The sequence below is a fragment of the Saimiri boliviensis genome, chromosome 21 (genome assembly GCF_048565385.1).
Source record: "Saimiri boliviensis isolate mSaiBol1 chromosome 21, mSaiBol1.pri, whole genome shotgun sequence".
Classification (NCBI taxonomy): Eukaryota; Metazoa; Chordata; class Mammalia; order Primates; family Cebidae; genus Saimiri; species Saimiri boliviensis.
In genome coordinates, this window is record NC_133469.1 from 8042926 (window position 1) to 8069631 (window position 26706).

The 26706-nt window shown below is 59.1% G+C and overlaps 2 protein-coding genes across 6 annotated transcripts in view; one reads left to right on the forward strand and one right to left on the reverse strand.

The window, feature by feature from the left end:
• The window catches only part of ALG12 (ALG12 alpha-1,6-mannosyltransferase), a 68642-nt gene extending 61095 nt beyond the window's left edge, over window positions 1-7547 (reverse strand). For all 4 annotated transcript variants that reach the window (XM_074391006.1, XM_039463109.2, XM_074391005.1 and 1 more), the window contains exons 1-3: window positions 7374-7547; window positions 2786-3026; window positions 2570-2702 (exon numbers count right to left, since the gene is read on the reverse strand). In XM_074391006.1, the coding sequence (XP_074247107.1) occupies window positions 2570-2702; window positions 2786-2947 (295 nt within the window). In that variant the 5' untranslated portion in view covers window positions 2948-3026; window positions 7374-7547. The remainder of the gene's footprint in view (window positions 1-2569; window positions 2703-2785; window positions 3027-7373) is intronic.
• Window positions 7548-7727: 180 nt separating this feature from the next.
• On the forward strand, window positions 7728-17010 carry CRELD2 (cysteine rich with EGF like domains 2). Of its 2 annotated transcripts, XM_003932764.4 has the most exons (10): window positions 7730-8002; window positions 8265-8347; window positions 8748-8858; window positions 9178-9269; window positions 10597-10773; window positions 11611-11706; window positions 13030-13113; window positions 14593-14688; window positions 15286-15426; window positions 16755-17010. In XM_003932764.4, exons 1-10 carry the CDS (start codon window positions 7868-7870, stop codon window positions 16802-16804), a joined length of 1065 nt encoding a protein of 354 aa, XP_003932813.2. In that variant the 5' UTR covers window positions 7730-7867; the 3' UTR covers window positions 16805-17010. The 2 variants fall into 2 exon arrangements, with proteins under 2 accessions (XP_039319151.1, XP_003932813.2); XM_039463217.2 differs by lacking the exon at window positions 16755-17010 and having other exon boundaries at window positions 7728-8002; window positions 15286-16739.
• Window positions 17011-26706: the final 9696 nt, after the last annotated feature.

Sequence of the window (26706 nt, forward strand, 5' to 3'; positions counted from 1 at the left end):
TCTACATGGATCCTTCTATGCTGCTACAATGCCAGGTGACAGCCAAGTCAGGCAAAGCAACCTGAGGTCATTGTCTGTGTGTGGAAAACAGACATCTGGCCTCAGGCCCCCTGCGCTCCTGTCAGGAACTGTGATGCCCAAGCCTGGTGCCACAAGGGCTCTTGGGGGGCTGCTCTCTGAAGTGTCATGGGGGACACAGTGCCCGGGGGTGCCATGAGCTGAGACGTGCACTAGACTAGAGATTTCCTTGGGGCTGACACCTCTAGGGGCAATGTTTGTGAGGGCCAGGCTCACACCTTGCTCTGACCAGCAGCCGTGAGGAGGCGGGAACACAGGCTCCCCCGCAGGAAGGGGGTCAGGAGCCTCCTCCTCATTTAATGATGGGGGCCACCTCTGGGCTGGTGGTCTTAAGAGGTGATGATGAGGGGACAGACAGGTGTGCCCAGGACAGTACCTGGCCGACCACACATCTTCACCGTGGACCGGCCTGTCAGTCGCTGGCAAGAGAGGCTGAAAACAGGAAGGAAAATGAACTTCTGGGATGTTCTCACCACCTTTCCAGAAGGCCAGAGGGGCTTCAAAGCCCACTCAAGAGGCAACTGGGTCCAGCAGTTGTGGGGGCCAACAGGCAGAGACACCCAGGTGACAACCCAGGGGGCCACAGATGTGTCAGTGCTGGGCCTGCTGTTCCCACAACAGCCTGTGTGCACACCAGGCATTTTCTTTTCACTAATCGCTGAATTCGAACTGCATTTTTTTTTTTTTTTAAGGAAGAATTTCCCTCTGTCGCCCAGCCTGGAGTGCAGTGTCGCGATCTTGGCTCACTACAACTTCCCACCTCCCAGGTTCAAGCAATTCTCCTGCTTCAGCCTCCCAAGTAGCTGGGATTACAGGTGTACACCACCATGCCCAGCTAATTTTTGTATTTTTAGTAGAGATGAGGTTTCACCATGTTGGCCAGGGTGGTTTTAAACTCTTGACCTCAGGTGATCCAACTGCCTCAGCCTCCCAAAGTGCTGGAATTATAGGCGTGAGCCACCATGCCCAGGCTGAATGTGTAAAAGGATATTTTTCACTGGACACCCATGAGTGGGTCTGGCTCCAGCTGCTGTTATTTTTGGTGCTGGAATTCCCCCGGGGCTTTAAATAATTCACAGACCCCGGCAAAGCCCCCGCTTCCCCCTTTTCCCATCAGGTCCATCCCCTGTATCTCTTCTCTTGGTTTTACATCTTCCCAAATGTCCGATGACCTCAACCCAGTGCCCAGCAAGGATGGTCTGTGAAGCCATGCAGACAGCCTCAGCCCCAGGATGACAGGCTCTTTGTCCACAGAGGAAATATTTGGGCCTATGGCAGGGGCTGGGGGACACTAGCAATTCCAGGACATCTTAGTGAGATCAGGAAGGACACAGGGTGGGCTCCCATCCACCAGCTGAAGCTGCAGTCCTCTGAGGTTCTGTCCAACCAGAGTATGCATAGCTCTGCCCAAACTCCCAGCCTCTCACTGCTGCCCCTGGAATAAGCAGAAGCTTCCAGGGGAAAGTGGACCCAGCCCCAGACTGGGCTGTGGACTTTATTTCCCTGGCCCATGGCCCCCCATCTCCTCCCCATCTGGGGCTCCCCAACGCCTCCATAGGATGAGCACAGCTTGTCCAGCTGTCCCCGTGCTGTGGTGGGTTTCCACTCCCAACATGCCTCTTCAGGAAGAGGAAATGCTCCTTCCCAGGAGCATGCATGTGTCCTAAGTTCTCCAGGCAGGCTAGGTGGACCCGCTGGAAGCATGTGTTCGAGTCAGCTGGGGAAATCTAACTACAGTCTGCGTATTAAATGCAATAAAAATGTACTGAAACGAAAAGGTGGTGACTGCTGACTTTAAAAACTCAGGTTGTGTGACTGAGCATGGTGGCTCACACCTGGAATCCCAGCACCGTGGGAGGCTGAGGTGGAAGAATCACCTGCGCCCAGGAGCTCAAAGCTGCGGTAAGCTATGACTGCACCACTGCACTCCAGCCTAGGTAACAGAGCAAGGCCTTGTCTCAAAAAAACAAATAAAAAAAAATCCATTTGTTGAACAATATGTACAAAATGTTCTAATTTTTTAAGTCCTCATGTGGGCACAGAAAGATGGAGGATGTGCACACAGGCCCTGCAGTGGCAGCCTCTAGGAATGTGAGGCTTCTCTTTGTAATGTTCCCCAAGGCTAATGATGCTGTTTCTGTAGGACTAAAGGCTGTCTACCCCACAGGGGCACACAAGGTGAGGTGGGAGCTGCGGCTCAGGTGATGAGAGCTGCCTCACAAGCAGATGGTGCTTCTCCTGTACCTGCCCTGGGGAGTGGGTGCTGTCATCCCTAATTTCACAGTCAAGAGTGTGGAAGCACGGAGGGGCTGGCTGAGTTGTCCCCAGGCCTGACCTGGACACCTGCTCTGAGCCACCATGCCACGGTGACCAAGAGCAGGCAAGACTGTAACAGATAGCGTTCCTGAACGGAGGAGCCGCAGCCTCAGTGAGGTCACCCAGTGACACCACAATCCTTTACTCCCTCCTCTTTCACTGAAGACCCCCTTACCTATTAGCTGAGAGTAAAACTTGGACGTCTCCAACAGCGAAAGCACGTAAACTGCAGGACTGGACAACATGGCAATCACCACTGGACCGAGGAAGGTCCTGGGGACGACCCCAGGGAACTCGAGATGGTCGTACTGTGAGGAGAAGGGCAGGTCAGCGCACAGGGCCCTGGCAAGCTGGAAACAGGAGGTTTTCCCCAAAGATAGCAGGGCCTCACCTGCCCCAGGGCCTGCCGGTAGTAGAGCAGGTCATGCGTGGCCTGCAGGGCGAAGCTCTCCTCTACTTTGGTGTAGGGACAGGTGACCAGATGGATAGCGGCTATGGCCAACAGCAGCCCCAGCAGCAGGGGCCGCCTGCCTGATGACCTCTTTCCAGCCATTTGGGGCTTACAACTTCATGCACCTTCACAGAATCAAGGGTGCGAGACAGCAGCTGTCAGCACTGCCACTCCAAGTGTGCTGAAAGAGTGAAAACACAGATTCCCAGTTCCAAAAGCCATGCTTGTGCTCATGGTTGGGAGGTCTGGGTAAAAGGTTAGCAAGAATTCTGTCTTAGTCGCACTACTACAAATCGCACTTGGGAAGCTTTCATAGTGTAACCAGTGATTGTGCACTGCCAGTTCTGTGAATGTTTTCCTGGAGAGAAGGGCTCGGTCATAGAATGCTGAGTGACCAGGCCTGGGCCATAAGGTCAATGGAGGGTGTAAATGCCCCTGCCCCCCAGTCTAAATCTGGCAGGAAAGTCAGCAAAACCCAGGCTCAGCCCCAAGGGAACCAGCTGAGAAGAGGGAATGAAGGCTGAGGGGGGCTGGTAAGCTGGGTAGGAGGCACAAAGCAAGAGGGTTGGCAGACAGGGGCCCCAAGAGGGCAGGGGGCCGTACACAGCACAGCTGCCAGGATGCAGGGCTCAGGTGGCCAGCAAAGCCCCCACTCCCAGGAATGGTGGAGTGGGGTTGTGGATGCCTGAACAGAACCCCACGCTGGGGGCTGGGAGAAGCCATGACCGGCTTTCCCAAAGGTGGTGCCACACTGGCCGTGAGCCTGCATATGTGCCCTGGGGAGACTGGCAATGGGTCCCCCAAACACTAACAGGCCAACCTCAGGGGGCCCATGGCATGGAGCTTCCTGAGAAACCATCAACGTGTCCGGCTGCTACAAGTGGGATGCCGAGGGAGGGAAGGTGGCAAGTTCTTCACGCTTCTGGCTTCTTTTAAAACAGGTTTGATTTTATTCAATCCAAACCAGAAGGGCCAGAAGCAAAGGGAGAGAGAACCCCAGGCTTTCCCTTTGTTACAATTACTCAAAAAAAAAAAAAAAACTTTAAGAGACAGTGTCTTACTCTGCCACTCAAGCTGGAGTGCAGTGGCGTGATTATGGCTCCCTGGAGCCTCAAACTCCTGGGATCCTTTTGCCCCAGCCTCCTGAGTAGCCGGGGACACAGGTGTGTGTCACCACACTCAGCTAAGTTCTCTTATTTTTTTGTAAAGATGGGGTCTTGCTTAGTCACCAGACTGGTATGGAATTCCTGGCTTCAAGCAATCTTCCCACCTCAGCCTCCTGAAGTACTGGGATTTCAGGCGTGAGCCACTGTGCTCAGTCAAAACTACATTCTGATCAGAGAGTTAAGAAGTCTACTATACAAAGATAGCAAGCGAAAAAAAAACCTGTAGATGAGAAGGAAGAGGAATCCTAATGATATGGTGGGGGTGGGGGTAAAGAGAAAAAAGAAAGAAAGCTTTAATAATTTTACAATGACTAAAATGGTACGCAGTTCTTGTTAGAAATAGCATAGACCTTTCTTTCCTTTGCCAAATATAAAAACCTGAGGCTGGGTACAGTGGCTCACGCCTGTCATCCTAGCACTTTGGGAAGCTGAGGTGGGGTGGAACACCAGAGGTCAGGAGTTGGAGACCAGCCTGGCCAACATAGTAATACTACTATCTCTGCTAAAAATACAAAAAATAGACGGGTGTGGTGGCACACACCTGTAACCCAGCTACTTAGGAAGCTAAGGCAGGAGAATCCGTTGACCCCAGGGGACAAAGGCTGCAATGAGCTGAGATCGTGCCACTGAAATCCAGTTTGGGCCACAGAGCCCAACTCCATCTCAAAAATAAATAAACAATAAATAATTTTAAAAATTAAACTTGGTATCAAACAAAAATATGGAAAGACTAGGTGAGGAACCACTGTCCACCAGGTGAGGGAGGGGCTACTCAACTGTCTCCCACTTGCTAAGACACAAGTTTTTGAGGGTGGGGGATTTTCTGTTGGATTTCTTTTCCCCTGACCAGTGCAGCCTCAGCACCAAGGACAGAGACTGGCCACTGTGGTCTGAAGGGTGCCTCTCTGCCATCTCCCCTCCTGGACAGGCTTGATTGGTGGACTCAGCAAGTGCTGCTTCGCGGGAACCCCTGACACGGGCAGTCCTTGCCACCCCACTCCACGCCTCCACCCAGAGGATTTCCCCAGCAAAGAAAAGTTCAGCTGTGGGACGAAAACATTATGTGCGGACTCTGACCCTCCTGGCAGGCCCCCAAGCACCTCCTCAGACCCGACACAGGTGTGCTTTCTGCTGACAACCAGTGCAGCTCACTTTCAAAGGCATGAGAAGACCAAGGGTCAGTCTGGATGCTCTGCCAGGAGCACAGGAAGACCAAGTCAACACCGGCAAGTGCAAAAACCGCGACTAAGTTCCCACTGGGCGAGGGTGAGTGGATGCTGTCCTGTGCTCTGGTCAGTGGCTGCGGCTAATCTAAATAAAGGATGCCTTGGAAGTACCCACAGGTTAAAACAGGCCCAGGCCATGACGCTTTTAAACTGTGGTTTACAAACAATAGCCTCTCAGATTAAGGAATGACCTGCAAAGTCCCTCTCGTCCCCATCAGTTCAGATTTTATTTATTTATTTATTTTTTTTGAGACAGTCTCACTCCGTTGCCAGGTGCCAGGCTGGAGTGCAGTGGCAAAATCTCGGCTCACTGCAAGCTCCGTCTCCCAGGTTCAAGCAATTCTCCTGCCTCAGCCTCCCGAGTAGCTGGGACTACAGGCGCCTGACACCACGCCCAGCTAATTTTTTGTATTTTTAGCAGATACAGGGTTTCACCATGTTGGCCAGGACGGTCTCGCTCTCTTGACCTCGTGATCCACCTGCCTCGGCCTCTCAAATTGTTGGAATTACAGGCGTGAGCCACTGCGCCCGGCCATCAGTTCAGATTTTAAGGGCTCTAATGAAATTGGTCAAATTAGATCAGGTGTGGTGGCTCTACTAAAAATATAACAATTAGCCAGGGTGGTGGCCGGTGCCTGTAATCCCAGCTACTTAGGAGGCCAAGGCAGAAGAACCACTGGAACCCAGGAGGGAGAGGTTTCAGCAAGCCAAGATCACACCACTGCACTCCAGCTTGGGCAAGAGAGCAAGACTCCATCTCAAACTGGTCAAATCAGATGTGACTGTTATTAATAACAATAATTAGCCTCGGCAGGAAACACAAATGATCTGACCGAAATCACACCTGCGGCCCACCAAGGGCCAGAGAAAACCGAGTTATCTGCGCTCCTTCCTTCCACAGGCAGGAATTCTCTGAAATCCAGACGCTGCACATTTTATTACCCCTAATTGAAACCAGAGATTCCTGAACATTAGCGAGTGTCCATCACCTCAAGCGCCTGTAGAAATGCAGACCCCCATCCCGAGGTGGAAGGTCCAGCCCCCAGGTGAAAACCCCATTCCCCACGTGAGGTGACCAGCCCCAGGTGGGAGTCTAGCTCCCAGGTGAGAGGTCCAGCCCCCAGGTGAAGGGTCCAGACCCTAGGTGAGGGGTCCAGCCCCCAGGTGAAGGGTCCAGACCCTAGGTGAGGGGTCCGGCCCCCAGGTGAAGAGTCCAGACCCTAGGTGAGAGGTCCAGGCCCCAGGTGAAGGGTCCAGACCCTAGGTGAGAGGTCCGGTCCCCAGGTGAAGGGTCCAGACCCTAGGTGAGAGGTCCAGACCCCAGGTGAAGGGTCCAGACCCTAGGTGAGAGGTCCAGACCCCAGGTGAAGGGTCCAGACCCTAGGTGAGGGGTCCAGGCCCCAGGTGAAGGGTCCAGACCCTAGGTGAGAGGTCCGGTCCCCAGGTGAAGAGTCCAGACCCTAGGTGAGAGGTCCGGTCCCCAGGTGAAGGGTCCAGACCCTAGGTGAGAGGTCCAGACCCCAGGTGAAGGGTCCAGACCCTAGGTGAGAGGTCCGGTCCCCAGGTGAAGGGTCCAGACCCTAGGTGAGAGGTCCAGACCCCAGGTGAAGGGTCCAGACCCTAGGTGAGGGGTCCAGGCCCCAGGTGAAGGGTCCAGACCCTAGGTGAGAGGTCCGGTCCCCAGGTGAAGAGTCCAGACCCTAGGTGAGAGGTCCAGACCCCAGGTGAAGGGTCCAGACCCTAGGTGAGAGGTCCAGACCCCAGGTGAAGGGTCCAGACCCTAGGTGAGAGGTCCAGACCCCAGGTGAAGGGTCCAGACCCTAGGTGAGAGGTCCAGCCCCCAGGTGAAGGGTCCAGACCCTAGGTGAAAGGTCCAGACCTCAGGTGAGAGGTCCGGCCCTCAGGTGAGGGGTCCGGTCCCCAGGTGAGGAGCCTGGGCCTAGGTGAGGGGTCCGGCCCTCAGGTGAGGGGTCCGGTCCCCAAGTGAAGAGCACAGCGGCTGTGACGCGTGGACATGCGCGGTGAGGCCTCAGGAATCCAGCGCCAGGGCCAGCCGGGGTCGCGCCCTCTCCCGCCTCCTCCCTGGTGTCGCCGCGCGCCCGCCTGAGGGCCCCGGCAGCAGCAGCGCGCACTGACCTCCGCAGCTCCCGGCGGCGTCCTTGGGAGCGCGGCCTCGGCAGGAAGCGGGACGGCGAAAAGAGAACAGAGCGAAGCCCTTGCCCGAATTTAACTTGGCCACCACAGCCCCGGCCGCTGTGGCCGCAGGAACCCTACATGACCGGAATAAAGATGGCCGCCGCGAGCTGCGCGCGAGGGGCGGGGGCAGGGGGCGGGGAAGGGGGCGGGGTCGGACCGGCATGCCCGCCCCTGGCCTCCCGGCGGACGCTGACCCGGGGCCTTCCCATTGGTAGCTTCTCGTGGCGAGCTCGGATTGGGCCACATCAGGTCGGGGCGGGTCCCACAGACCAATAGAGAAGCGGGCCTGGCGGGAGGGGCGGGGCCTCGCCGGCGCCGTCAAGTAGCCCGGGGAACTGCCGGCGCGGCTCGGAGCGGGTGGGCGGCCGAAAGGCCGGAGCCGCGCGGTGCAGCACCTGGAGCACTGGCTGCGTCTTCCCGCGGCGCTGCCCGCGATGCCCCCGCCGCGCCGGGCTGCGCTGGGCCTCCTACCGCTTCTGCTGCTGCTGCTACTGCCGCCAGCGCCGGAGGCCGCCAACAAGCCGACGCCCTGCCAGCGGTGCCGGGGGCTGGTGGACAAGTTTAACCAGGTGAGCAGGGGCCGGCGGGTCGTCCACCGTGGACCCTGGGTCCCCGTCACCCTGGATCCGGGGTCGCCCCCGCGGTGGACCCGGGATTCCCCTCACCCTCGATCAAGAGTCGTCCCACCGTGGTCCTGGAGTCCCCCTCACCCTGAACTCGGGATCCGTCCCCACCGTGGGCCCGGAGTCGACCCCACTATAGACCTGGGTCCCCTCACTCTGGGCCCGGGGTCAGGTGGTACCAAGCTCTGTGGGCACCATCTCATTGCAGGGGATGGTGGACACCGCAAAGAAGAACTTTGGCGGCGGGAACACGGCTTGGGAGGAAAAGACGCTGTCCAAGTATGAGTTCAGGTGGGTGCTCCGGAGCACCCCGTGGGTCTCTGCCTGGCCTTGTCCTGGGAAGCTGTGACCTGCCTTTGGTGCCTGTGTTAATGACAGGGACACAGAACAGCCCCCGAGGCACCAGTCACCTGAGTCGCTGCGGCTGCAGCCTAAGGACTAACGGTTGGCTCCTCTCTGGCCTTCCAGCTGCTGCTCTGGGCCCTATAGCTGGTACCCACTCAACAGTGTGAAATGGAACAGCAGCCCCACTTGTGTGAACCACTCCTGGCTTCCCCTGACAGTGGGGTCCTCTTCCCCTCTCTGGAGTCCCGTCCCCCCCGGCCCCCTGCACCCAGGTTGGTGCATTGGTTCGGCTCCTTCTTCACTGCCTTGCAGTGCTGACCATGGGCCGTGTGGGCCTGTGTTTCAGCGAGATTCGCCTGCTGGAGATCCTGGAGGGGCTGTGTGAGGGCAGTGACTTCGAGTGCAACCAGATGCTGGAGGCGCAGGAGGAGCACCTGGAGGCCTGGTGGCTCCAGCTGTGAGTGCCGTTGAAACCTCTTAGAAGATGCTTTTTATTTTCCAACTTATACTTTGCAATTACCTCAGGCTTAGAAAGGTGTAGGAACGGTATGGAGCTCCCACCTGCCTAGCACCCACCTTACTCCTGTGTTACCTATTCTTGTCACCAGAGCCGGCAATCAAAACTGGGGAATGAATGAGAAGATTCTGTGCACACCTAGACTCTTGTTTCCTGGATCTTACAATACTCTAGAGCATATATTACATTCCACTGCATTTTTGTTTTAAAGAAATGTGTCTGGTGGGATTCAGTGATGAGTGTTTTCTTAAATCTTTAGGAAGAATGAGTATCCTGACTTATTCGAATGGTTTTGTGTGAAAACACTGAAAGTGTGCTGCCTTCCAGGAACCTATGGCCCCGACTGTCTTGGTGCGTTTCTTCTTAGGGAGATCCCATCTCCTGTATCACTTCCCTTCTTCCTTTCGTGATTCTTGGGGATAAAAGCAGAGGGGACCTGGGGTGCATCAGTTTTCTGTAGCGTCTATAGCTTTCTGCTTTCTGTTGGACAACTGCCTCCCATACCCCTCAACATAGCTTGGAGTTGCAGCCTCACCACTAACCTCGTGCTTGAGCTGTGAAACTCTGAGTATCTTATCCCAGCTGTGCTTTTGATTCAGAGGTTCACAGACTCAGGTGGTTCGCAGGTGAGTCCACTCTCACCTCTCTGCCTGTACAGAGGTGGCCACACAGCTGCTTCTGTGGCTGCCACTGCAGCCCTGTCCACAGAGTGGCAAAGACCTGTCTGCAGAGAGCCCAGGGCAGGGTGTCTATCAGGCTGGGCACATGGCCTTGAGCCCTAATGGGTGATGCAGGACAGGGCACTTCTGTGAAGAAGTATGTATTGAAACTGAAGCCGCGGTGTACTGCTGATAAAAGCTCATCGCATGATCGAGCTGGATCAGGTAGCAGAAGTTTCAGGTTCAGGACCCCCCCACCCACTGTCGGCCTCCTGTCGGCCCCTGCTGCTGTCCCTGGCGTGTACTGGGGGCCACAGCTGATGTTCCCACTCTCCCTGCAGTCCCCACGCCTAACCATAAGTGTCTTCATCACCATGTTTCAGCCGAGGCTGCCCAAAGCCACAAAGTGCAGTCACGCGTAACCACCAGGTGTGTTCTGAGAAATATGTCATTAGATGACTTTGTCATTGTACAAACATCACAGAGTGCCCTTCACAAACCTAGATGGTGCTGCCTGCTCTGCACCTAGGCTGCCGGGCAGGGCTTTCTGCTCCCAGGGTGCACACCTGGATGGCATGTGAGGGTCCTGAGTACTGTGGGCCACTGTGACATGATGGTAAGAATGTGTTACCTGAACACACCTAAGTATAGAACAGGTAATGTATCTTATGATGTCACTAGGCAGTAGGAGCTTTTCAGCTTTTTGCCATCTTGGGGACAGCGGTGGCATGTGTGGTCCCTTGTTGACCTAAATGTCATCATGCAGCATGTGACTAGCGAAGGCTGGGAGCCTGTGGTTTGCTCCACTCAACGATCCACCTTCAGCCCTGCAGACCCCAGGAAATCAGTATCCCTGAACACCCACACCCCAAACCTGCAGGCTTATGCCCATCCTCAGAATCCTGCAGGATTTGGCTTTGACCGTGCATTTTGAGGGGTGCAGTCTGTTCTCTCCATGTGAGAACACCCCACTGGTCACCTCCAAGTGGGCTCTGATCATGGTTTTATGTCCCCCAAAGAGTGCCAGGGCGGGTCCCAGAGGCCCTGCAGCGGGAATGGCCACTGCAGTGGAGATGGCAGCAGACAGGGCGACGGGTCCTGCCGGTGCCACGTGGGGTACCAGGGCCCGCTGTGCGCTGACTGCATGGATGGCTACTTCAGCTCCCTCCGGAACGAGACCCACAGCTTCTGCACAGGTAGGGGCTATGCCTGGGCCGGTCCCCGGGCCGAGGCAGGATGAGAACAGCCCTTGACTGGAGCTGCCTGTGTAGATGGGAACAGGGGCTTGTTGATCTCTTAACCCCAGATGTCCAGGGAAGCTTAAGGGGCCGAGAAGGGTGAATGAAAATGTCAAAGGATAGAGGCAGAGCAAACTCAGCCTGTAACCACCCAAGAGGGGAGAAGCTACTCACTTTTCTCTCTAGCTCGAGGTCCACCCCTGACCCTGAGCTGTGATGGGCCACGCTGTGCACAGGTCCTGGAGGTACTGTGTGGACCCTGCAAGGGCCCGGGGGGCAGCGTCTGTGAGGACCGCCAGGCTTGCCTTTCACAAATCCCTGCAGGCTGCATGAGTAACATCTTTCCAAAAGATGTTTTCTCCCTGGTTACCACTGACATGTAGGAAGACTCTGGGTGTCCTGATGTCCCAGAGGTGAGTGCATGGTTGCTCAGCAGCCCCCTAGGCTATTCTGGGCAGATGGACCTGTGGCTCTCCAGTCAGGACCGGCCTCCCCAATTCTTATACCCCTCACCATCTCTGTCTCTTGGACATTGGCATGGCATGGGGCACGCATGGATCCGTGGCCGGAACACACGCACCCAGCCACGCTACAGCTCCAGGGTATGGACAGAGTACGCCTTCTCCAGGTGGTTAAAAATTCCTTGGAGTTCTGGTTTGCTGAGAATTTCAAATTCATGGGCACTGAAAACCTCATGTTGCTTTTCCCCCTTCAATTTCTCACTTCTCAGTGAGCCTTGTCCCCACGCTGGCACCTGAGATGGCGTTGGGACCCAGGCCCGCCTTTCCCTTCCAGCCTGCGACGAGTCCTGCAAGACGTGCTTGGGCCCAACCAATAGAGACTGCGGCGAGTGCGAAGTGGGCTGGGTGCTGGAGGAGGGCGCCTGCGTGGGTGAGGAGGGCCGGGGGTGGTGCCTCCCCAAGGGCCACTTCTGCCCAACTTCTGCATCCCCCTCCCACCAGCTGCTCCCCATCACGGCCCTCCCATCTCTGCACATTCTGGGTCACAGGAAGGACCCTCGAGTGGACGCCTCGGCTCCCATACCTGTGATCCCACCATGCACGGGTCAGGAAGGACGGAGGGGCTTCCTTCCTACCTTCTGCAGCCTAAACTCTGGACTGGCAGGCCTTGGGGCCACAGTGTCCTTGCTGTTGGCTGGCTCTGGGACTGTGGGGCTGTGGTGCCAGCTGCCCTGAGTCGGCCAACAGTGTCTGAGAACTCACCCAGTGTGTTCCCGGGAGGGAAGCCTCTAGCGGGGGCCAACTATGTCCTCCCATGTGGGTTTCAGAGGACGCACAGATGACAAGTATCGGGGGTGGTCCTGGCTGCACGCATGGTGGTGGAGGCTGGTGGGTCCCAGGGAATGTAGGCAGGGGCAGGGCACGGCGGCACAGCCAGGTCTGGGAGCAGGTAGGTGGGCAGGGCCAGGCTGCTAGCACATGAGACGGAAACTGCCTTCCCCCGCCACGCACAGACAGCATGCTCATCAGGGTAGCAGGGACTGCCCACGAGCTCCTGCTGTCCGAGAGTTGTGGCAAGCAGACTTCATGCCTAGCAGTGCTCAGCCAGGAGGGGCTGTCGCCTCCTAACACAGGCCTCCAGGTTCTGGGTGTTCCCCAGCTTTGTGCTGTGCTTCTCCCACCCCATCCCCCGCATGGTGGGCACTACCTGCCTCGGCTGCATCTCTTACCTCCAGCCTGGCTGTGGGCACAGCACTTACAAAGCCAGCCGCCCTGCAGGGCCTCTGAGCCCTGGAGAAGCCAAGGGCTCTGGCTCCCCGGGAAGGTGCTGGCACTGACTGTGGCTTTCCCACAGGCCAGGTGCTGGGCGAGCAGGCGGAGGCTGGGCTGCCCCCTCCCTCTGTGGGCCTGGGTTTTGGTTTTACCTGTCAGCAGCTTCTTGGCCTCAGGCAGGTTCGGGGCTCAGCCCCTGGCAGGTTTCACAGCTCTTGGGGAGAATAGGAAGGACGTTGGGGCATGAGGTGTGGAGGCTTGAGGCGTGAGGCGCTCACCTTCTCATCCTCACATGATGCACCGCCATCCTCACGGCCCCTCCCCTGCCATTTGGGGCCTCCGAGGATGGCATTTGAGATAATTCCCACAGGGGCTGCCCTCCTCCCTGCCCTTCCCCAGCTGGCCCTGGCCGTGATCGGTCCTCCTCTGCTCCCTGGCCAGGCCATCCTGGGCCACTCACAGCTGTGCTGCTTTGTTCCAGATGTGGATGAGTGCGTGGCTGAGACACCTCCCTGCAGCGCCGCACAGTTTTGTAAGAACGTCAACGGCTCCTACACGTGTGAAGGTGGGCCAGGCAAGCGGGTGGGCATGAACTCCGGGCCCCACTGGGTGTCATCGCTGCCTTTGTAAACGTTCATTTATGACTTCCTAGTATTACTTCTATACATCCTGCTTGCTCTGAGAGCACTTAGTGTCATAGATATTTACTTCAGGAAAATCAGAAAATTCAAGTAAGATGGAAAAAAACAGTTAAAAACCCATGAATACCATGGAGCCCGCCCTGCTAATGCTTCCCCAATGTGCGCGGATGGTGATTTTCCATAGCGCCTGGCAGTGGTGTTTTCTGCTCAGCCACACATCGTGAACGTTTCCGCATGTCCTGTGGTTTCTCATTAATGATTTTGGAGCATGCCATTATTTCATACTTTTTTTTTTTTTTTTTTTTTTGACAAGTTTCCTCTGTCACCAGTCCGGAGTGCAGTGGTGCAATCTTTGCTCACTGCAACCTCCTCATTCCTGGTTCAAGCGATTCTCCTGCCTCACCCTCCCGAGTATCTGGGACTATAGGTGCGTGCCATCACGCCCAGCTGATTTTTGTATTTTTTTTTTTTTTAAAGATGGGGTTTCACCATATTGATCAGGCTGGTCTTGAACTCCTGACCTCAGGTGATCCACCCACCTCAGCCTCCCAAAGTGCTGGGATTATAGGCGTGAGGCACTGCGCCCAGCGATTTTTGTATTTTTAGTAGAGATGGGGTTTCACCATGTTGGCCAGGATAGTCTTGATCTCCTGACCTTGTGATCCACCCGCCTCAGCCTCCCAAAGTACTGGGATTACAGGCATGAGCCACCGTGCCTGGACCTATTTCATACTTTTCTAAAACAATGTCTATTGCTAGACGTTTACGTCTAACAACTTTTCAGCTGTCAAAAACTGTGAATACACTTGAAGGTAAAGCTTTTCACATTCCTTAGTATTTTCTTTGGATTAGTTTCCAAATCATCAGTCAAGGGAACGTGTCTTCAGAGCCATAGTGACCCAGAAGAGTTGTGCCCCAGTCCCAGCAGCAGGGAGGAGGCTGCCTCTGCCCTGTGTCTGCACAGCCCTGGGCAGTTCCCACGGTTGCGAGTGGAGTGGGATCCTCAGCGCCACCACACTGGAAGCCGTGCGGGAGGCTGCCGGAGTTTTTAGTCAGCTCTGGGCAGGCTGACAAACTAATGTCACTGAGCTGGTGGTGGGTTTTGTTTCTAGAACCTCTGTGGTACCTAGTTTCTCCCCAAAGGGTTCCAAGCCAGGGGGTCCACGCCATGGCTTTCTGGGAGCTTCTGCCACACGGCAGGGTGCAAGTCTATGCTTTTGCTGTGAGAGAGAGATAGGTCATTATGAAGTCACTTAGCGATGAATGAGGAGAAAACCCAGATCCTCCCTGGTACTGGTGCCCTGCACGTGTGTTGAGGTCTGACACCGGCTCCCTGTTGTCCCCAGCACTGTGTCCGCATGCCTTGCATGTGTGGGGGGTCTGACACCTGCTTCCTGTTGTAGAGTGTGACTCCAGCTGCGTGGGCTGCACAGGGGAAGGCCCAGGGAACTGTAAAGAGTGTATCCCCGGCTACGCGAGGGAGCTCGGACAGTGTGCAGGTCAGTGACGGGGTATGTCCTGGACACAGATGGACATTCCCTGGGGACCACGATGTGAATGGCCCCAGGAGGTGCTGCCCAGGGTTACTGTGGCATCCTGCAGATGCCACTCCCCCAGGGTTACTGTGCACTCACCCTGAGGGCCACATGGGACACACAAGCAGTGGGGAGTGCGGGGGTGGGCTTTGCATGGCCGACCCCGGTATGGATGGTGCTGCTGCACTCGCCTCTTGCTGGTGGCCTTGTTCCCCAGGTCCAGAGCCTCTGCTCTCCCTCCAGCTCCTGGGTGGCACATGCCCCGAAGCTCATGGCCAGGCCTGCTGTGGTTGTGGCCTGCCTGGGTGAGCCTGGGCTTGGCTGGAACCCAGGGGGAAAAAGTGGCTTCCTAGGTGCATGCTGGGCTGCTGGCCTCCCCTGGAGGTCTCTCTGCATTTTCCACAGTGGCCACATGAACTTCTGCCCCATGAAGCCTTTCCTGACCTTTGCTCCCTTCTCTAACGTGACATTTGTCATCCCTGTGCTTTATGTGAATGGATTTCATCATCTGCTGTGAATCTGCTAAGTGAAGTAATTACTAAAATGAAGTCTGAATTTTAGACGTAGATGAGTGCTCACTGGCAGAAAAAGCATGTGTGAGGAAAAACGAAAACTGCTACAATACTCCGGGGAGCTACGTCTGCGTGTGTCCTGACGGCTTCGAGGAAACAGAAGATGCTTGTGTGCCGCCGGCCGAGGCTGGTGAGTGGTGCGGCTCCCGCTCCACAGCCTGCCCTCCCGGGGCACGGGGTTTGCATGGAGACTGGTTGCTTGGTCTGAAATCCACACAGACAGTGGCCTTGGGATGGTGAGAGTGGGGTTCCCGGGAGACAGGTGCGTGGCACCTCTGTGGGCGCATACTTGTGCAGAGGTACCAGCTTCCTGAGGATGAAGCCCCGGGGTTCACAGCACAAATGGAAGTGAAGGTGATGGAAGGGAGAGTCTCTGGAGCTCAGACCTCAGTGGGCAATGAGCAGGGGAGCAGACGTGGGGAAGAGCAGCTGATGAGCTGGAAAAGTCATCTGGGGAAGGCGCCACGGAAACAAGGACAGGCAGGAAAGGGTGGAGGGCAAGCGGGTTCCCCAGCTATACCTGTTTCCCAGGGCTGCCTCACCAAGAACCAGGGACTCGGGGCTCCAGCACCAGAAAAGTGCCTCTCACAGCTCTGGAGCCAGAAGTCAGAGGCCCAGATGCAAGCAGGCTGCTTCCTTGGGAGGCTGGCGGGGGTGCTTGTTTCCGCCTCTGTCCTCGCCTGGGGGCGGCGCCACCTGCTCCCATGTCTTCACATGGGCTCCCTGCGGACATCTGCAAACCTCCCCTCTTCATAAGGACGCGCGTCACTAATGCCCTCATGTCAGCTTGACCATCTGTAAAAGCCATGTTTCCAAACACGGTTGCAATCACAGACTGTCGCCCATGGCAGTCCTCATAGAAGTCTAGAACATAGAGAGGGGAAGGAAGCAGTGTTCAGCGAGATATTGGCCAAGAATTTTCCAGAATGAATAGGGCATGACTCAGATTCCAGAAGCTGTTTCCTGAGCAGGACACATAAAAGCAATTCCTCATCTAGAAGCATCGTTGTAAATAGAAATCCCACAACAGGAGAACTGGGGCGTCAGCAGAGATAGGCCAGAGGACAAGGCTGCTTGCCACCCCGTCGATTCCCTCTGCCTGGGGCAGGGGCAGCCCTGCCTCTTGCCCCTCCCTCTCCCCACCCTCGGTCCTCTCTTGCCCCCTTCCCCCACCGTTGCTCAGGCTCTTTTGCAGGGCTGCAAGGAACCCCTGGCCACTCCCAACTCCGCATCCTCCATGCCAACGCAGTGTGGCAGCTCTGAAGTGCCACATGCCACATCTCTCATCCCCTGTGGGGAACCCGGGGTCTCCAAGCTGCCCTTGGACAGGCCGCTGTGTCCGGGGCCTTGAGCCAGGACTGGCCGGGCAGGCCCTGCACGTGCCCCTGCTGTTCCGGTAAAGGCCTCATCCCAGGGCCGTGGTGCTGAGCTCTGACGACTGTGCTTGTTTTCTGACAGACGTCACAGAAGAAAGCGCAACACAGCCGCCCGTCCATGAAGACCTGTAGTGCGCGTCGAGCCAGAAGCCAGACCTGCCCTTTAAGTTATTGAGGACGTCCTGTGGGAACGAGGCCTGTGGTGGAGCTGCCTGCTCTCGGCGGTGGGTTCTCACTTGGCCCTTAAACAGCTGCATTTCTTGGTTGTTCTTAAACAGACTTGTCTATTTTGATACCGTTGTTTGTAATAAAATTGACCACTGAAGGTAGGAAGAGAACGGCTGTGATTTGTCTCATTCGGCAGGACGGACCTTTCCCGTGAGACGGTGCCTGTCCTGCAGAGCCAGGAGGTGGCCAGGGCTGCTGGGGTCTGCAGGGACAGCAGGTCCCATCCTGGACTGGTGGCTCTGCTGTCCCTGAACAGGGATCACGTGGCACTTGGGGGAGAAGGTGGGGGCCCTGCCTCGGGAAAGAACCTGAAGTCGTGACCAGGTGGGCTTCCGGGGTCCAACCTGTGGGCCCCCTTCATTGATTCCAAGGATGTACACAGGGACCCTCAGGTTGGGGAAAGGCATCTTTGGGGTCCGCACTGGAGGAACAGCCAATTACAAACCCCAGGGCTTGCCCGTTCCTCACCTGGGAATGAAGACTCCAAAAAGAAAGCTGGCTGTGGGTGAGAGGCTGCAGGCTCTGCGAGCTCCATTCTGAGGGGCCATGCCTCCTCCCTGGGCTCCTCATAGCTCCCAAGTCCCACTTGGCCTGGTCTCTCCCACCCACTCCTCCTCAGTCACACTTCCCCTCCTGTCTGTGCCAGTGTCCCCAGGGGGTGGGTGGCTGTCCATCCTGCTCCTGCCCTGGCCCCCTGGTCCAGGCCATGCACTGCCCTGGCACTAGTAACCCCCATGTCCACACTGTTCCGTATCCATGAACCTACCTCACTGCACCCATGCTCCCTAGCTCCGGGTGGTCCCTCTCACCTGGAAATGGGAACACAGCCCCTGCAGGAAGACTCTGTCCCGTGCTTCTTGGCGGGAAGGGGTGTCACAGCCCACTTGGGCAGGCTGAGTGGTGCCTAGCCCTGTGTCTCAGCTCTGGCTCTTCCTGGGTCCGTTGTACTCAGCAGCCTTGCTGCCTCTCCCCTTCTCCCTCTAACCCTAGGCCAGGGTGCCCCAAATCCCTACAGGGGGCACAGCTCGCTGCTCTCGCCCACTTGAGACCTCTTAGGGAGTCTCTGCTTCATGTGCCATTGGGGCCACCTAGAGATGGGGTCCTGACTGTAGGCCAAGGGCAGAGGCCAGAGGGGAGGGGGTGAGGTGGGCCCTCTGGGGGCTCAGAAAGTGGGGTCAGAGCATGGCGGTGAGGCCAAGGGGGTAGCCATGGAAAGAAGTAGGGGGATACCAGCTGAGTCTCCAGTGGAGGGTGGAACTCCCAAAGGTGGGTGGGAAGTAGGCGACCCCAGCTGGAAGCCCCAACGGACAGGCCTTGTCCCTGGGGGGTGCCTTGGGGAGGTAGTGAGCCTGGGTGAGGAGGAGAGGGTGCAGCCAGTGAGGAGGACACCCCAGGGGAGAGGAAGAGCCCAGCAGGGACTAGCCCAGGGCCACTTGGTGCTTTCTCACAAGGGCGGACAGAGGCAGCACAGGGGCCTCCCACATCGGGCACGTCCCTGTGCGGCTCAGCCCTGTGGAGCAGCCATCTCAGGTGGGACTTGGCAGGGTCTGGGACCCCAGTCCTCCCCTCCAGCAGGAACTCCTAGGCGCCTAGTCCTCCCAGCTGCAAGGATGCCCCTCCCTGGGGCGTAGAAGGTGGGCCCGTGGTTCTGCATGCTGGAATCAGGACCCCCGCCTGAGCCTCCGCCCTGACGCCGAACCGCAGCGACGCCCCGGGAGCGCAGCAGGGGCGACCCCAGCCTCCACTTTGTCGCTAGTGAACACGAGGGAGTCCCTAGCTAAGGATCGGGGCCAGGCCAGGCGGGGTCCCTGTGGGACACGGAGGGTGGGGGCTGGTGGGGGCGGTCGGGCGGGTATGAGGGACGACCCCGCGGGCAGGGACGGGGCGAGGGCGCAGGCAGAGTCCTTGGGACCGCGGGGCTGGGGCCCACCTGCCTGGGTGCTCGAGGGGAGCCGGCGGGGATGGGGCTGGGATCAGACGCGCTGCCTCCTGGAGGAACCCTGGCCTGCCTCTCCCCATGCGGCGCCGCCAGCTCCCGCCCGACTCAGCGGACCCCGCCTCGGACGGCGTCTCCTGCCTAGGCCCAGCAGGTGGACGGCGGGGCCGCGCGAGCTCCCACCCCTGGGGGGCTCTGGGCTTGGGCCGGGAACCCGGGCGCGCGCGCGGCCGGCAGGTGGCGCTGTGGGACAGCCCGGCCGGGCCCCTGCCCGGGGCACGTGCCCCGTCACACCTGGGCGCTGCCGGGGCCTCTTTCTACCGGAACTTGGAAGAGGGAGGTTGGGGTGAACTGTGGGCCTCCACTGTCCTTCTGGGCCCAGGCAGGGACTCTGCCATAGCCCTTGGGGAGCCCCACTCTCTGGTCTGCAGGGCTGCAACGGCCCCCACCTTGGTTCCCAGACTCCAGCAGCTTGGTTTGGGGATACAGCGCATACGTGGGTCCTGGAGGTGGCTTCCATTCCCACAGGGCACATCAAGCTAGAAGCTTCTAGAAGTGCCCCCTGACCAAGCCCACCCCTGCCCTGGCTTTGCTTGAAACCCACCCCTTGGTGGAATGCAACAGACCCTGGACGGGACCCTGCAGGATGAGACTTTCTGCGGTTGGCATGGCCCTCTCTGAAACTGCGTGTGTGGAGGGTCTTCCATGGGCACTTGACCTTAAGCCCCCTTTACCGCCCGCACCTGCAGTCTGCAGAGTCAGGTCGTATGTAGCAGGAAGGACGCTGGAGCTGGGCTTGGGCGCACGGTGGAGCTGTTCCTGCTGTGCCCGTTCAGAGCCATCCTTTCATGTCCCCCAGGATTGGTTTGGAGCAGAGTCCCAGATGTGGAACATGCTGTTCCAGCTCCCAGAAGACTTCCTGGTGCTCTGTGTCTTCGCGGGGGTTGCAAGGGGCAGCCACTTATTTGTCCTGTGCTTTGGAGGGGATTCTCTCACTCAGGAGGGTCCAGTGTGCTCACCACGTCTTGCTCATCTGGTCTCATTAGCACAGGGCAGAGCCATCGGTGGGGGGGCCAGTGTGACATTCTGGGGACATTCAGCTGGTGTGGGTCTCTGTCTTATTGTGAGAGGGCAGGAGGTTACCATAGCCCTGGGGAGGAACTGGGTATGTTTCCTGTTTGCATTCCAAGGGAGTGTGTCGGATCTTCCTTCCAGACGGGGGATGGAGGAGAACGCTTGCCCAGCAGTGGCCTCACCGCACACCTGGGGCTGGAGAGCCCTCTCTAGCAAAGGCACCATATCTACATGGGTTATTTGCAACAGTCCACTCTCCTCTGGGACCCACCCACTTGCCTGTGGCAATGGTCAGATTGGTGGATTCAAAGGCCATCCTTGGCCAGGCGTGGTGGCTGATGCTACTGTAATCCCAGCACTTTGGGAGGCCAAGGTAGGTGGGTCACCTGAGGTCAGTTCAAGACCAGGAAGATGGCAAAACCCCGTCTCTACTAAAATAAGAACGTTAGCTAGGCTTGGTGGCAGGTGCCTGTAATTCCAGCTACTCGGGAGGCTGCAGCAAGAAAATCGCTGGGACCCCAGAGGCAGAGGCTGCAGTGAGCCGGGACTGCCCCACTGCACTCCAGACTGGGCAACAGAGTGAGACTCCGTCTCACGAGAAAAGGAGTTCCTTGCACCCTTTAGGTCTTTAGATGTGTCCCTAATGTCCCCCAGTTTTGATTTACTGTTTTGAGTGGGGACGGCTGCAGAGATTTGCACTGGACTTACCCACTATGACGGCCAAGGAAATGGTGTCTACCATCAGGAATGCCTGCTCCGTCTGTCCTGCGACAGGGGAAATGACCTCTGGGCGAATGCAAACCCCAGCCTGGTGGATCAGACCTCGCCGGAATTCCACTGCTCACCTGGCTCCTTCCTGTCAGCCCCTCGCTCTCATGGGAGCCATGAGGACGCTTCAGGCTTTCAAATGCCAGCATTGCCCAAACCGTGTCCAGCACTTCTCAAGATGTGCGCGTATTTCCCCTGCTCTGTGGCCGGTTACCGAGGTCAGCGGCAGAATCGTCGTGGTGTGGATTTGCCGTGATGCTGCACACATCTTCCTCTGGCGGACTCAGCCTTCTCTTTAGTGAGTGTTCTTTGGGTCGGAAACCCAGTCAGCTCTAGAAGCTGGGCAGAGCCATGACTTTTTTTGTTTTTATTTATTCATTTCTGAGTCTCTCTGTGTCACCCAGGCTAAAGTGCAGTGGTGAAATCTTGTCTCACTGCAACCACTGCCCCTCGGTTCAAGCGATTCTCCTGCCTCAGCCTCTGGAGTAGCTGGGATTACAGGCACGTGCCACCACTCCTGGCTAATTTTCTGTATTTCTGGTAGAGATGGAGTTTCACTGTATTAGCCAGGATGGTCTCAGTCTTCTGACCTCGTGATCCACCTGACTTGTCCTCCCAAAGTGCTGAGACTACAGGCTCAAGCCACCGCACCCAGCTAATTTTTGTATTTTTAGTAAAAATGGGGTTCACTATGTTGAGCAGGTTGGTCTTGAACTCCTGACCTCAAAGTGATTCACCTGCCTCACCTCACAAGGTGCTGAGATTACAGGCTCGAGCCTCTGAGCCCGGCCATGACTTTTTATTGGAGCAAGTGCCCTTGGCCTCCCCATCACACAGCCCTGATTTCTTCTGCTCCTATAAGCTGAGCAGCCTCTGTGGGCTGCCCGTCCCTCTCCCAGGAACTCGGTGTTCTATCAGCTACCTCCATACCCCATGCAGCTCTGGCCCTTGGCCCCACTCCAGCCTGTAACTCATTAGAGAGCTGCCTCCACCGCTGGACAAGTGCCACTGCCTGCCATCACCCCCGTCCATGTCAGCCAGTCCAGTGCTGTGACCATCCTCTGATGTCTGTTCCAAAGGACAGCCGGCATCCGTGGTGTCACAGGACTTTTGGCCCTCATCTGCCGTGGCCGTTCTGACATTCACCCCTCCTCACGGTGTCTCTCGCTCCAGGAGCCTCTGGGCGGTGAAGCAGTGCAGCACATGACGCCGTCTCCTGGGGTTCTTGTCCTCAGAAAAGGACCCACAGCCCTCGAGCTCTCCGCCGTCCACCCCACGCCGCTTATGCAGCCTGCCACGGCTGTGGGTCCCAGGCTCCTCGGGGCTGTGGCCCCTCTGTCAGCCAGTGGCCCAGCACATCCCCACCAGGATACACTACAACTTATCCCAGGAGGGTCTCGGCAGGTCCTGGGGAGCCGGGGCAGGGGCCGGCCCCTCTCAGAGAGGAGGCACGGTTTGGAGAGGTCCCGTTGTGCCTGTTGCTTCCCCGCAGACGTGGGAGCCGGCCTCTCTGTGCAGCCTTCCACTTTTCCGGAGCTTCATGGGTGGAACCAGCAGCTCCCCAGGACACCATTCTCAAGGTTGTGCCCCCCAGACTCACCCACCCCGAGAGTGCGGCCCTCCCCCTCGCCGTCTACCGCCAGCGGCAGCCGTGATGGTGGCACCCGCTGGACAGAGTGAGTGCCTGGCCTGCACACCTCCCTGGCGCTGCCTGTCTGTGGCTGGCTCTAGAGCCGCGCACCGCGCCTCAGCTATGTCCTGGGCTGATCCCGGAGCTGTGTGACGCGAAGCACCCTGAGCCTTCTCCCTCATGCTGAGCTGGGGGGAGAGGGCTGGGCCTTTGGCCCCCACAGGGCTACTCACTGGGAAGGGCGTGACCTTGGGCAGGGGGCCCTCCTCAGCCTGCCCCCACTGCTTCCTCAGCACCCCGACCGCAGCTCCCTCAGCCCCCCTGATCCTCAGAGCCCGGGCCCTGTCCCTTTTCAGGTTCCCAGGCCCCCACAGGCCTGGGGCCGGAATCCTGCCTGCCACCTGGGACAGGTGGTCGTCAGTGGGGCAATCTGGGTGGGGGGGGGGACTCTGCTGTCCTCTCCATATGCCCAAGGCCAGCACCCAGATGTGGACTGAGCCTGTGCCAGGTGAGCCCCAGGCCTTGGGGGCAGAAGGGCCCGGATCCTGTGGGGAAGTTGGGGGTGGTGTCAGGGCCCAGAAAAGCTTACTGTGGTGTGGCGGGTGGGGGCCACTGGCTCTCACGCCACACACTCCAGTCCCCCAGCGCTCCGCCCCGGCTCCTTGGGGCTGGGGTCTTCCCAAACCCCAAGCCGGCTGTTCTGCACCTATGAGGGGCAAGGGGCCGGGCCTGAGAGGGCTGCAGGGCACCCCCCTCTCCAGAGACACGCTCCACCCACTCCTGGTGGGATCTTCTGCAGATACCTTTCCTAATCGGCGAGCAGGGTCGGCTCTCCCCCAAGCCTGGCCTCTGGGATGATCCCCCCCACCCCACCACCGAGCCAGGGAGGGGTACCTGGCCCCTCACCCCTCCAACAGCAGCCCAGGGCCAGCGTCCTGTGCCCACCCACCCGCCTGCCACCACCGGGCTCTCCGGGCCATAGGGCGGCCACCACTCAAGGGTTGCCCGCGGGCCTCGGCGTCGCAGCTCGGGGCGGGGCTGGTGGCGGGTGGTCCCGGCCGACAGGGACTGCGGGGCCCCCTCCAGCCTCTGTCCGGCGCCGCGTCCTCGTCCGCCCGCTGCAGAGGAAGGGGCCGCGCCGCCGCCCCAGCCCGGACCCCGCCCCGCGCGGATCGGGTTCGGAGGAACCCGGCGGGCGGCGGGGCAGGAGGGCGGTGAGGCTCCGCGGGCGGGAAGCGCGGGGCGCGGCGTTGCCGGGAAGGGGGCGGCGCCGGAAGCGTCGGCCGGGCTTTCCCCGGCGGAAGGGGGCGGGGAGGAGATAGGGTGCCACCGGGGGGTGGGGGGTACGCCGTGGTGGCGCCGGGGGTGTGGCGAGCGAAGCTGCGGCCCAGGCGGGCGGGGGGACTGGAACTGGGGGACGAGAGTCCGGGAAGGACCAGGCGTTGGGGGCGGAGGGAGGGTGGGCGTCCTGGAGGAGCAGCGGTGGGGCGAGGTGAGGGAAGTGGGGTGGTGTGGGGCCTGGGGTGAGCAGGGGTGGGGGGTGTGGGGCCTGGGGAGAGCAGGGGTGGGGGGTGTGGGGCCTGGGGTGAGCAGGGGTGGGGGGTGTGGGGCCTGGGTGAGGGGGTGGGGGGTGTGGGGCCTGGGGTGAGCAGGGGTGGGGGCCTGCAGCCCGTACCCAGCCCCCGGGATCCGCCCGCGCTCCTCCCTGCTACTTGGGCCCCCACGCTCCTGGGCGCTGGGAACCCCCTTGCGGGAGCAGTGACGATGCTGGGACGAAGGCCGTGGGGACACAGCCCGGGCTCTCTTTGGGGCGTGGGTCGGAGCGCGGTTGACCGTGACCTTCTTGGAAAGCCCTTGATGGCAGGTGACTCGGCTTCGTCACGGCGGGCGCCGGGGGCGGGGACTCCCCGGAGGAAAGGCCCCCCGCGGGAGGAGGCGCTGAATGAGACGCACGAGGCCACCGCCGCCGCCGCACGTCCGCGGGGTGGAAGCCAGGCCTGCGCCCCCGCTCCCCCAGTTCCCCAGGCCCGCGGTGGGCTCTGGCCACAGCCCGCCCACGGGGCGCCTGGTGGGACCTCTAAGCTTTCCTGTTTTCTCTGCAGCCTGGCTGGGTGTAGGGAGAGATGGGGGGCGTGCCCCTTGATGCCCGGGACGCGGGTGACACGGGACTGGGTGCAGCCAAGGCCTGGAGGGTGCTCCCCCCTCCCCGACCCGGGTCTTGCTTTGCCTTTGCCCTTTCTGGGGTGGGATTTGGTCTTAGGAGCTGAGCACCATTTTTTTTTTTTTTTTTTTTTTAATTTCAAAAATGATCAGAGGGAATGAGCCTCAGCCAGGACAGGGGGCTATGAGGCTGCCTGTCACCAGGCCCACCCAGCAGCCAGGACTCCAACAGGGACTCCCCCTCCACCTGCACCCCTCCACCCCCACCCCTCCACCCCTACCCCTGCATGCGCACCCCTCCAGTGGCTCCAAGGGTCATCTCCCTTGGCCTCAGTTCACCTGTTTACTTTGGGGACACCTGGTTATGCCACCAGCAGCAGGTTGGGGGTTCTGCAGGGCCGGCCTCTCAAATCCACTTCGGGCTAGAGGTCCCCTTTCGGCCCCCACAGCACTTCCTTACCCCTTCCCTACTCTGTGATCTGAGAACCAGGTAAGGGGGTCCCAGTCTCAGCATTCTCCATCCAGGGTGCCCTGCCTTGGCCAGTTCATGCGCCCCACCATCCCATCCTCCTCAGGTCCGTGCGGCTGCAGAGGAGCCTCCAGGGAGAGCGGGGTGGGGGCTCTAGCCTGGTGCACCCCAGCCTGCTGTCCCAGGTGAATGCAGACCCCTGGCTCAGCTGCTGACCGGATAACAGTGGCCCTTGTTCCGAAGCCTGGGTGGGGGCTGGGGTACCAGCCCGGGGTGTCTCCAGTACAGAATGGCACCCACCCCCACCCCACCCGCAGGCAGCGGCCAGCAGGAGGCATTGTCCGGCTCCTCAACCCTGGCTATTAATAGCTCCTCCGGGCTAGGAGCGGCTGTAAATAGCCCTAGCCCCTCACACAGCCCTATTCAGGCGCCCGCTGCAGGGTGAGCACAGCAGCCACACTTGCACTCTCTCAGAGCCGGGCACGCGGGCACCGTGCCACTCCAACCCCCTCCACCCCATCTGCACTGCACAGACCCGGGTTGTCCCTGCAGTCCTCACAGGGCCTCCTGTGGCAGGGGCGGGGGGGGGGCCCTGAGCAGCTCTGGAGGCTTTTTCCTGGCCCACTCCTGCCACTGCCCAGGGTCCCGCTCTGCAGCTTCTAGCTACCTCCACGGTCCCTGCTGGGGCTTCTGGAAGTCAGACGCAGTTTCCCATACTGAGCCTTACTTTCGTGAAGGAGGCAGCACCGTGAGCCCCGGGCTGAGCCCCCGAGCCTTCCCAGCCAGGCTGGGGGGAGGTCCACCTGGAGGGAGGCCCAGCCCTGCAGAGACCACAGCCTGGCCTCTGCCCTAGGCACTGCCGCCTCGCCATGAGGCTCACAGGGTCCCGCCAGCCCAAGGCTGGTCCAACCTCCAACCTGCCCTGTGGGGCAGATGCCACTGAATTCCCCCTCCTTGCCCTGGAGGCCTTGTTGCCATCGACAAGGCTGTGACCCCCACTGTGGCCCCACTCCCAGGGTGGCAGAATGGGCACCTGGTCCAGGAGAGCCTGGGCCCATCCGCACTGCCCAGGACCTGTGGCTGGCAGTGTCAGGAGACAGGCTGGGGGGCATGGGGGCTACTGTTATTGTGTCCAGAGGAGAAAAAGAAAACAATCCTGTTTACGGAAAAGGAATGTCCGTCCACTGCTGCCGCCAGTGGCCTTCCTGGGGGGACAGAGGCCCTTTGTTGGGAAAACAGGAAGCGAGGATTTCCAGGACCTGCCAGGCAGCCCGCCGGCCACCCGCCCTGCTTCCGCCAATTCTCAGCAGCCTGCGCTGGCCACCAGCTGTGGGTCTGTCCATCCACGTTTCTGTCTGTCTGTCTGACTGTGGGGTCCAGATGCACAGCCTCAGCACATCCTGCTCTGTGGTGTCCCAGTCCCAGTCACAGAGGGACTAACACCCACAGAGCACCCTTGAAGGGCCCGGGAGCTGAAACCCAAAGAGTGAGGACCTGTGCCCCACATGGGGAGGGGCAGTGCCAGATGTGAAGGAGGTGGATGGGGCAGGGGCCACTGGGGCAGGAACCAGGGAGGCAAGAATAGCCAAAGGGAAGCTGTGCCAGCCCCTCCCCTCCTCACGCGGGAGCCAGGTACAGTTATGGGATTGGGGTCACTGTGTCCCTACTACCCAAACCCACATCCAGTCCACAGCCCAGGCAATGCTTGGGAGTAGCTGCCCCCCCTGCATAACAAAAGACTGTGCCACACAATGCAGCTGGCACACCTG